Source organism: Natrix helvetica (assembly GCF_964273705.1).
Source record: "Natrix helvetica genome assembly, chromosome: Z".
NCBI classification, from domain to species: domain Eukaryota; kingdom Metazoa; phylum Chordata; class Lepidosauria; order Squamata; family Natricidae; genus Natrix; species Natrix helvetica.
In genome coordinates, this window is record NC_138554.1 from 43,594,217 (window position 1) to 43,606,327 (window position 12,111).

Genomic DNA, 12,111 nt, shown 5'->3' on the forward strand with positions numbered 1-12,111 from the left:
TCTATCCCTCTACTTACCTACCTACCTACCTACCTACTCTCTTTCTCTTCCTACCTACCTACTGTATTTCTCTCTCTATATCTACCTACCTATCTACTTACTCTCTCTCTCTCCCTACCTACCTACTGTATTTCTCTCTATCTATCTCTCTACCTCTACCTACCTTCCTACCTACCTACTCACTCACTCTCCCTACTTATCTACTGAATTTCTCTCTCTCTCCCTCTATCTACCTACCAACTTTTTTTAAAAAAATTGCCTCTTCAAAATCTTTGTGCATCTTATACTCAGGTGCATCTCATACTCTGAAAAATACAGTAGCTGCAAAATGCAGTTTGTTGATGACTGGAAAGTTGTAAACAACTTTGTTCCAAAGGCTTTTTTAAAAAAAATATGGAAACTTGAAATACTGAGTAAAAAGAAAATAAAGCAAAGACAGGAGGTCTATTGCATAATGTGTTTGCAAACTTGGAAAATTAAATCATTGGTTTGCATTCTACCTGAACTGAGTTCAATGTCAGAAATCATATACCTACCTGCTCCCCTTCTATGTAAACCAGTGGAAAACCCATTTGCTTGGTCCATGTATTCATCACAGCTGCAATAGGTTTACCGCTAGCATCTTCCAGGCTTTCCCAAAGATCTTCTGCAAGAGAGAAAAACCCTCAATCTAAATAACCTGAATTCTAATGCTAAAGAAAATATTTCATACCTGCTTATTTATTTATTTAGTGAATTTATACAGCCACTCATTTTAACAATGTGACACTGAGCAGTTCCTAATGCAAAAATCACAAATAAGAGGAATCACTGGAGTCATAGTTACAGATAGACCTCATTTAGAGACTGCCTCAAATACCAACCATTCAAATGTATGATGATGATTAAAAATTATTTTGTAACAAACACTTACATTTACCACCTATGCAGCTTTTCACAGTGACATGTTGTCTTTACAGTCAGTTAATACTGACTGTTTTCATGTTATTTTTTTTCTCCTCACAGAATGGAGATTGTCTAAACAAGGGATCTTTTCCTGAGCTGCTTTTTTTCCACAGCGCAGTGCTTCCACAGCAAATCAACAAGCTTAGTCCTGTGACCTTAATTAAGAGGCAGTCCTTGACTACGCCATTTGTTCAGCAACCATTCAAAATTAAGACAATGCTAAACAAAGAACATAAGAACTGTGCTTACGCCACATGCCCCAGTGTCACATGATCACAGTGTGGGCAATTGGCAATTCACCCACCCTTATGACCAACCACAAGATGCTACAACTGCCCCCATCTGCATATCTTCTGTCCCCTTGGAACTTCCTGCCCAGCTGGATCCCACATGCCTTGACCTACTGCCGACCCAGCATCCCTTGCTCCACTAACCTCTTTGAAGATCACCTTTCTGAAAGAGTGCCCAGCTGATGCAATGTGTGGCCTTCTGCAGAGGCTGCCCAACACCATTCTGAAGCAAGCCATTTGTGCAATCCTTTAGAAGGGCCCAAATGGAAAGTATGTGCTGCATCGCCTGGGTGCTCTTTTGGAAATACAATCTTTTGGAAATTGTCTTTCTAAGAGTTCCAAGCCAATGCTTTGTACCATCTTCCTATACAGAAGCCACTCGTGCCATCCTGGAAGCAGGTGTCATTTTAGAAGCAGCCACAATTCTTGCAATCTCTCACATCCTACCAGGTCACTTAGCAACAAAATTGTTAATCCCAATTATGGTTACTAAATGAGGATGACCTGTACCACGATTTTGGCATGTGTCACTGCGTATAAATGTCCTATACAAAATTAATATATGGATGTTGTTATATACAATATTAAAAACAAAAGTGTTTTCAATATTATCTACCACTTATCTTTTAGAAAAAGAAATTTATCAAGGATTTAGCATAATACTAGACTGGATTATTTTGAGCAGGATTGAAGAAAAAAATGGAAAAAGCTCAGAATTCACTATGGGAGTCTGGTAGTAGATTACTATTGCACCAAAGTAATACACCTAAGAAAGAATTGCGGGAAAGGTTAAGATTCCATAAACTATAATTTATAATTGCTAGAAAACTACATTTCATGTCTTTCTGGTTAGAGAAACTCAGTATGGGATAACTTATAAATGTTACCCCCTTTCATAAATGAAACGCTCTGGAGAAAACAAGAAGAAAACAAAAACCACAAGCATTATGATTACCTGTAGAAGCATTCTTATGCTGAAACTTGGTAAGATACAGGTGCATTCCTTTCCGGAAATCCTATAAAACAAGAATTTCAAAGCAAACAAAATTATCAAAATTAATTCATTTCTGCTTTTCCACAAAATCATTTTTTTAAGAACAGAGTTTTCTGATTAATCAAAATTTATTATTACATGTATAATACTGTTCATTTAACTGTCACAATATTTGTGGTACATATGGACCTTATTAATAAAATAATGTTTAGTTCACAATCTGAAATGCTGAGCCAAAACAATGTTCAAAAGCCTTGGATATAACTCCAAGAAATCACCAAAAATTTTATTAGATTGTAACTTTGAATCTGGCAGAGCAGAAAAATGATTGGGGAATAATCATATTAACTATATTCAATTCTATCCCTCTGTTAATGCAGCCTAGAACTGTGATAGAACTGTTTTTGGCAGCTGTAGCATACTGCTGGCTCATATTTAAATGATTGTCCACTAGGACTCCAAGATCCCCCTTACAGTTACTACTATTGAGCGAGGTTCCACCTATATTGTACCTGTGCATTTGGTTTTTCTTGCCTAAATGTAGAACCTTACTTTTATCACCATTGAATTTCATTTTGTTAGATAGTGCCCAATGTTCAAGTCTGTCAAGATTCTTCTGAATCTTAAGCCTATCTTCTGGAGTGTTGGCTATTCCTGATAGCTTGGTGCCATCTGCAAATTTAATGATTTCCCTATCATTGATGAAGATGTTGAATAGTACTCGGCTTAAAACAGAGCCTTGGAGTATCTTTAATTTAAAGCAAGTAATAGTTTTTAACTATAATTTTTAAATTCTATCACTTTTGGAAAGCCGTAGGATTGGATCAACTGAGTCTGATGCTTATAATCTATTTAAGGGTAAAAATTAAACATTAAAAAATGGGCTCATATTTATCTTTTTTCATTATAGAGAAATAAATTATCTCAACATGTATTGTTATAAAATTAGAAATTTTAGAAATATAAAAATTGCATAAATGCAATCCTTTTTTAAAACTTCTTAAAAGTTCAGGAATAATCTCAGAAGCGATTCATAACTAGGATTCTGCTTGTGAATGGAATTACATATTCCAAGATGTTAAAAGGGTGTTTAAATAGTATAAGAATGAAACAATACAGTATATATACAGCTTCAGGCATTAGAGCCTATTAATTCTAAAAGAAACAAAAACTTGCAACTCCTGATCAAGAATTAAAATGATTAAAAAATAGTTATATTCAAAAGAATTCTCTCTTACCTCTCATCATCAAAATAGTTTGAAAAAATTTATACTACATCATTATACAGGCAAAAGAGAGTCTGCCATGTATGGATTGTCAAAAGACAAAGATACCATGACTTTTTCACCTAGTAAGAAAACTTACTGACTTTTTTTGAGCATGATTTTCTGATGCTAAAAGCCAAAAGCACCCAAAACAGTGACCAGGGAATAGAGAGGATATCCTCCCAGTAGCAGACCAAACCTCTAAATGTACCCTGGAATAATTAATTGCAAATTGACTGCTTAGAATGTGAAAAACTTTTATGTTTATAATGGAACAAGATATAATGGCAAAATTTGCCCTTCCAATGAGCCGGGGATAGGTTAAAACAATATGGGTGCCTTTGTACCAGAGCAAGCAGGAGATGCAGATGAATCACTAGAGCCGTGATGGCGAACCTATGGCACGCGTGCCACAAGTGGCACGCGGAGCCATTTGTCAGGGCACGTGAGGCGCTGCCCTGTTAGCTGGCCAGCGCGCATGCGCGTGCTGGCCAGCTGACTTCACATTTTTAAAAGCTATTTTTCGCCTTCCCCAGGCTCCAGAGGCTTTATAGGAGCCTGGGGAGGGTGAAAAGAGCCTACCCCGCCCCCCCGGAAGCTTCAGGAACCATCCCTGAAGCCTTCGGAACACTTAAAACTATGCTCCGAGCAAACTGGAAGTGACTTCCGGTTTGCTCAGAGGGTGGTTTTAAGCGCTCCGAAGGCTTCAGGGAAGCCTCCGGACAGTCCCTGAAGCCTCCGGAGGGCCTCCGGGGGGTTGGGGGAGGCTCTTTTCGCCCTCCCCAGGCTCCTATAAAGCCTCTGGAGCCTGGGGAGGGCAAAAAAAACCATGTAAAAATGGGGGGGTCGCGCGTTTTGCGTGCATGCGCACTGGGGGGGTCGCACATTGCATTATGGGTGCGGCACACCCGCACTCGACCCCCCCTGCGCTCCCCCCACTTGTGGCACGCGAGCCAAAAAAGGTTCGCCATCACTGCACTAGAGTATTCTTCAAGTGTTTTATTTTAGACCTGACAAGATTTATCTTTTTGTTATGCATTTTTAATATTTTGCAGATATTTTTCAGCATGAGGTTTTACTTAAAATATGAAGGATAGGGAGCAGAGAGATTAGGGCAATGGCAAAAACTAATTTCTTTTACATGTAATTAAAATCAAGAACACGTGAAGTGTTAATACCACTTTATAATGCCTTGGTAAGGCCACACTTGGAATACTGCATTCAGTTTTGGTCACCACGATGTAGAAATGTGGAGACTCTAGAAAGAGTGCAGAGAAGAGCAACAAAGATGATTAGGGGCTGGAGACTAAAACATATGAAGAACGGTTGCAGGAACTGGGTATGTCTAGTTTAATGAAAAGAAGGACTAGAAGGGACATGATAGCAGTGTTCCAATATCTTAGGGGTTGCCACAAAGAAGAGGGAGTCAAACTATTCTCGAAAGCATATGTGGGCAGGACAAGAACCAATGGATGGAAACTAATCAAGGAGAGAAGCAACCTAGAACTAAGAAAAAAAATCCTGACAGTTAGAACAATTAATCAGTGGAACAATTTGCCTCCAGAAGTTAAGAATTCTCCAACACTGGAAATTTTTAAGAAAAGACTAGACAACCATTTGTCTGAAATGGTATAGGGCAGTGATGGCTAAACTTTTTGTCATCACATGCTGAAAGCAATAACGCAATGTGCGGGGGGACACCCATGACCCCCACTTGTTTGCCCCATCACCACACATGCGACCCCACTGCGTGCAACCCCCGCACTTACGCAAACTACACCCCTGCACTCCCCACACTTGCACCTTCCCCCCCCCCAGCCATTTTTGGCTTCCAGGCTGGTGCAGGCGGCCTTCCAGGCCCAAAATGGGGGACAGGGTAGCATGCCGCCTGCACCCCTTTTGGGCCTGAAAGCCTTCCTGCACCAACCTGAAAGCCAAAACAGAACCTGGGGACGCTGCGAGAGGCCCCAAAATACAATGCGAGCACCCCACGCATATGCGTGCACAGCAGAAACCTGAAGACCAGCTAACCAGCTGTCCACGCACATGCACAGTGGAGCTGGGCTGATGGCAGGCCTGCCCGTAAACAGGGCTCTGCGTGTCACCCATGGCATACATGCCATAGGTTCGCTATCACGGGTATAGGGTTTCCTGTCTGAGCAGGGGATTGGATTAGAAGACCTCCAATGTCTCTTCCCACTCTTCTATTCTATTCTATTCTATTCTATTCAGTGCAACTTAGTTATGGATCCTGCATATATTCAGAATTTAGAAATTTACAATTTTCTAATTTACAAATTTACAGTGACCCACCATGTCTCCAGGGTTATATAAATTAGTCTCAACAAAGGAATACTCTCTAGCCAGGTCTCAAAATTCAAGAATAATCTCAGGTGATGTTCCTGACTAGAATTCTTCTTGTGAATGGAGTTACAGGCTTTATGACAGAAATTATCTATAAATAGCAATACAATACTGTTCATCATGCAGTCTTATACAAATCTTGCACAAACAAAAAAGAATCCCTACTTCATAAGTTAGTCTTATACAAGACAATGATGAGTAAGGGTGTCAAGAGCAGAGCTGGGGTGCATATTGTAGGGCGTCAAATTTTAATTTACAATTTACAAACATTAGAGGTGCTCAATATTGTGACACGCCTTGAGGATTGTAAAGATATTTTGCTTACTTTAATATAATTTAGATGTGCTTGGTAAATAACTACATAAATATCATAACTTTTAAACATTTTTCTGTTTAATTTCTAAGGCATGTCAATTTTTTTAACTTTCAATTTCCAAACATTAGGGGTGCTCAAAAGTTGTGACATGCCTTGAGGAACTGTAAAGGTATTTTAGTTACTTTAATATAATGTAGATGTGTTTGTTAAATAACTACATCAATATAATTTTTACCATTTTGTTTGTTTCATTTCACAGGTTCAGCTGTCTTTCACTTTTTGTGAAACGTTATTTTGTCTGCGAATGTTAATACTGTTTCCTGTGAGTGAGATAACTGATCTATAATGGCTTTTTAAAAGAGAAGAAGACTGGGAACCTTCACTCATATGAGCAACCTAATTGGGGCTGGCAGAGACTTGTTGCTGTCTGAACTCCCAACACTGCCAGACATTCTCAGATATGCCTCCTGTTAAGAGAACAAAGTAGTGATGATGCTAGAAACCACACAGCAGCCAGTCTTGCAAGACACATAGAGCGAAAAGTGCTGGAAAAGTGGAAACAAGCAATCAGTTCTTTTTTTATCCCTGTTGTAAATTCATGACTGACAATCTTGAACAAGACCCAGGAGAGCTGGGGTTAAACCATAAACATATTCCTTGGTATAGGAAAGCTAGATGTCAAAGAGACTTTCATTATGAAACTTGACAAACTGACAACCTCAACTACAAATGGTAAATTGTTCTGTATGCCGAATTCAGCTACCCTGCTGGCTGCAAAAAAAGAAGCTCACATTAACTTATCTGCCCTAAGGAGACAAAGATAACATTGAAGGAACTTGCTTTCATTAAAGCAGAGAGACAAGATTGGTTCTTGCACTAGATTGGTTTGCCAGATGTGCTTTAGCAGAAACAACTAGGCAAAAGGCAAAAACAGCAACACAATGAGAGACAAAGGCTTGCTAAATATAAGTAGAGGTGTTCCAGACATTTTGATATTAACAAATGAATTATCTCTTATGATAAAAATGAAGGACAGACAACTGATGATGAAGAGGAATGTGATGGAAGTTATGAAGAGGCCTTACACCAAACACACATGGCTCTACTTCAAAAGAAAAGACAGAATACAATAGATTAGAAATAACAAATGTCGCTATGAAAAGCAGAAGATAAGGTATTTGTCTACATGCCACTGCTGCCATTATCACAGCTGCCTTCATAGATGCTGGATTGGTCACCAAAGAAGACAAGAGATATACAGTATAATTGACCACAATAAAGTCAAAAGAGCCCAGAAAAAAATTATAAAGTCCCTAGATCAAGAATTTGATGAACTCTGTAAGAAGGGCAAAATAGAATGCATCTTCTTCGATGGCCACATAGATGTAACTAAAGTTATGCTGAAAGCAAACAATTCAGACCAGCAATTCTTATAGTACCATCAAACAAGAACATTATTCTGTGTCCAATGAGCTGGGTGGAAGGTATCTTTGTCATTTCACTCCAGAGAAAGGCTCAAAAATAGGAAAACCTGCTCAAGTGATTGCAGACAACCTGGTGCATTTTATGAAGAAAAGACAAAAGCTTGAAGGTCATTGGAGGAGATTCTACAAATGCTGGCTGTGAAGGTAGTGCCATGCACTGGGTATAGTTCAAGCTTGATCGGAGGTTGATCTGATTGATGTGTGCACTACACATGAATGAGTTACCTTTAAGGCACTTAATCACAAATTTGGATGGCAAGACTTTTTCTAACAACAAATGGGCAAGTAAAATTTGCAATATGTTAGGCACTGCAATAGAATTTGACACTGATCCTTCATTCACCAAGAGTTCAATTATTTAGCCTCTCATTTCACTGAGCAACAGTGTTATAAAGGATCTCTCTACTGATCAAGCATATGGATATTGGCTCACACAGGCAATAAGGACAGGAGAACTTCCCACATATCTGGTTCTTCTGGAAATTGGGCCCATAAGCCATTCACATTGGTTGACAATTGCAAATATACTTTATTTGCAATTATGTCAAATATGAGTTCCAAAACATGGCTTTAAAGACAAAACTCTCCAAAACTTAAGAATGATAGTGGAATACATCATTGATGTGTACTACCATTGCTGGTTCAACATCAAAATAAAATATTCTTGGATTGAAGGCCCACATTATGCGTTGATCCAGCTGCAGCAAGTCGCACTGCAAAAGAATGCTGTAGTAGATGCTGTTTTGCCAATCATTCAGCGCTCAGCATGGTACGCTTTCAGTGAAATGATAATCCAATAACATTCAAGAGAGGAGAACTGGTATACAAAAGATCATTGACTTGAGGGGTGCAAAGAATGACACATTGGGAGATTTTTCTGTATGTTCAAGAAAATCGAGCTGATAGACTGTTTTGAAGATATATATGAGCCACATTTGACATGTAAACTGACTACAGAGGAAATAGAGAAGTTAATTGATGAATCAATGCAAGTACTACAGTGGCCCTGTCATGCCCAATCAATAGAGAATTGTGTGAAACAGGTCACAGAAGCAACAAGCAGAATGTAAACATGAGGGTTATATCAGAGGCCAAGCAGCAAGTCGGTGGCTGATGTCAAAGAATGAATTAAAACAAGACTTCATGCAACTCGCTTAAACATTTTTGTAATTCAGATAATTATTTTCTGATGTTGCTTTATAATTGCATGGATTATTTTTGCTTAGCTAGATAAGATTCATGCAGAAAAAAACTTTAATTTTTGTAGCACAAGGTATAATTTTGAGAAGATAAGCTTAATGACTTTTGAGGAGTATATGATCAGATGTAGATTTACCATACCAAGCTAAAAGTGCAATTTCAAAAGTAACAACAGATTTGAATTTTTGGTGTAAAAACATTTTTTTAACCTCACTGAAAAAAAATGCAAAAATTTATTTTCACCCCATTAAATGACACACCCTAATTGTTCAATTTTTTTCAAAGTTGTAGTTAAGTAATTCTCAGAATGTTTGAGCTATATTGATGAAAACTCAGTCAATTGATATAGTAGGCCATATCTAAATTCCAATTAGAAACACTTTTCCTATTTTGAAGATTGGGTTTTATTCTTCTACTAGTAGTTGTCATCTTCTTGGCTATTATCTAGTATTTGTTTCTAGTTTTCATTTCTATATCAATAATTGTAAATATATCATTTTTTTCCTATGGAATAGAATTTCAACTCCATATTCACAATGTAGAATGGAATACTATTTAAATTGTAAATTATTATACTTTAGCCATAGAAATAGCAACTAAATACCAGATATTACAGACAGTCCTTGACTTATAAGAGTTCATTTAGTGACTGTTCAAAGTTAAAAAAGCAATGAAAAAAGTGACTTATGACTATTTTTCACACTTATGACTATTGCAGCATCTCCATGGTCAGATGATCAAAATTCAGTCTCATGACCATAAGATCACCTTTTGCAACTTTCTGACAAGCACAGTCAATGGGAAAATCAGATTCACTTAACAATCCTATTATTAACTTAACTGCAGCGATTCACTTAACTGTGGAAAGAGACGTCATAAAATAGGACAACTCATGTAACAAATATCCCACTTAGCAACATAAATTTTGGGCTCCATTCTTGTCATAAGTCGAGGATTACCTGTATTAGTATTTTGTGGTATAAGTACACAATATACATCTTCTAATTTGAGAGACATGGACAAATACGTTTATTGCTTTATAAAACAGTCTCTTCATGAAAAATCCTAGCTTGCAGCATATAGCATGAGTATGCTTACAATAAAACAGGACTTTGGTTGCACGTGGCATACCCACGAAAATGTGCTAAAACCTGACAGTTTTACATCCCTATTAATAAGGAATGTGGGATGGACACAACTACCAACTTATCAATGCTTCCTATATCTTACTAAAAAGATCAATAAAAGGGTCCTTAGCTTGACACTTTGCTCTGTAAATTCCAGAACCTGAATTACTGTTTGAAGAAGCTTCACTACACACAAGACAAACATCCATAGTTAAATTTTATTATGTTTGTGTGTGTGTTTGTGTATATATTTACCTCATCCCCTATATAATCATGTAGCATTCGAATTACTGATGCTCCCTTGCTGTAAGAAATTGCATCAAATATTTCATCCACTTCAGATGGATGGCCTACATTGACCTAGATACGAGAAAAGGAGTAAGTTATACAACAAATATAAGGCTTGCAACTAAATAAATATTAAGCAAATCAGTTTACAATATAATCCCTTAGTTTAAGATATCAAATAATTTGCTAATTTGTTGTGCTTTGTCCCCTCAATGATCAGATGATTTCCGTTTGAAGAAATGCAAGAATTTGCAAACAAAAAACAAAAAACCACCACCTTTCACTAATTTAGGTGGCACTCACTTCAATAGGATGACTGTTGTCTAACGCATCAAGCTCCTGAGCTCTTGTGTAATCAGCAGATACAAACTGACTCCAAATATCATATTCTGGAAAGCAATGGTCTACACAAAGGTACTCAATCCAGGATGCAAAGCCCTCATTTAGCCACAGGTGAGTCCACCATTCCTGAACAGAAGAAAGAAAATTATTCCTAGTAACAATTTAGTTTTAGGCTGCATTTTAAAGCACAATATAATGTTTAGCTATCAGACTCTAAGGTATCACATCTTATAAATGGCTAATAACTCTAGATTTTTTTAAGCAGAAATGAAGTCTGTATGAAAAAATCTCCACTATCTGCAAAATCTCCACTATCTGCAAAAGTCAAAAATACATGCTAAGCATAAATATTCTCTTTCTTAAATGGCAACTTTCTAAGCTTTATCTCAGTCTTCTGTCAGGCATGAAGGATTAGGATCACACATTAAGTTCTACTTCAGAAGTTCAAGAAGCTCAAGCCTACATATAAGAATCTGGTCGACCACCATACAATACTAAATACTGACCAGGGGTCAACAGAATTCAAGAGGAATTGGACTTGGACCTTTTCTGAAAATGTAATGACTCTAGGCAAGAGGTCTCCAATCTTGGCAGCTTTAAGAGTTACGGACTTACAACTGCCAGGGCTGGGTGAAGCAGCTCAGAAGCAACTTAATAAAAAACAACTTACATATTCATTTATTTGCAACAAATAAAACATGTTAGCACTACTAAACTTCCATTGGATAAAAAATATTTCTGGCTAATAATCACAATAAGAAATAAACAATAATTTTCATTGTGGTTTGGATTTTATCAGAGAATCCCAAACTCTGGGGTTTAATGGAAAAAAGCATCACTAGCATTAATAAAATTCTAAAAAACTAGTAACGTCATCATATTTTATAACTTGAACATAGAGAAAAGGTTATTTTTATACAGTGTATTATTTTAGAAACTTACACTATATTAAAAGGTAAGCAAATGCAGACCTGCATGGTAAATCAAACTCCCAAAGTTTCTGTTAGTGGTCTTATACAACAATGGAAGATAAATAAAAACTTGTGTCAAAGGGGCAAGCTGTTCATAGTCGTTTATAGAGAAGCTGGTCATAGTGATTAAGAAAAAGATGGGAAAATTGTGGAAAGTATATAATAATTCTAAAGGGGACAATACATTGTGCAGTCTCCTATAAAATTCAATAAAAAAGTGTAAAATGTGTTATGTTTTAATACATAAAAGATATTGAACAAATTTGACCTTTATGATGTAAGCAACTGTGATAGTTCCGATTCTTCAAAAAGTTACTTTCAGTCATTATGCAACTAAGAAACATTGCCAAAAGGGAAAATACTGATATTTTTCTCGGAAGTTTAGATACTCCAAAATTAGTACTAATTTGCTGAGTTGTTATATGTATTATTCAGTATATTTGAAGTATTATTGGCCCTTCCCCACTTGTGGCTAACTATGTCGTATCTTGACAATCTGATATTTCCTTCATTTATTCCTTAAAT

General features: G+C 37.1%; 1 protein-coding gene across 1 annotated transcript in view; it reads right to left on the minus strand.

The window, feature by feature from the left end:
* NPEPPS (aminopeptidase puromycin sensitive) overlaps positions 1–12,111 on the minus strand; it is a 103,852-nt gene that overhangs the window by 38,614 nt on the left and 53,127 nt on the right. Inside the window, exons 10-13 of the mRNA XM_081931848.1 lie at positions 10,577–10,741; positions 10,241–10,345; positions 2,191–2,251; positions 537–646 (exon numbers count right to left, since the gene is read on the minus strand). Coding sequence (XP_081787974.1) covers positions 537–646; positions 2,191–2,251; positions 10,241–10,345; positions 10,577–10,741 — 441 coding nt within the window. The remainder of the gene's footprint in view (positions 1–536; positions 647–2,190; positions 2,252–10,240; positions 10,346–10,576; positions 10,742–12,111) is intronic.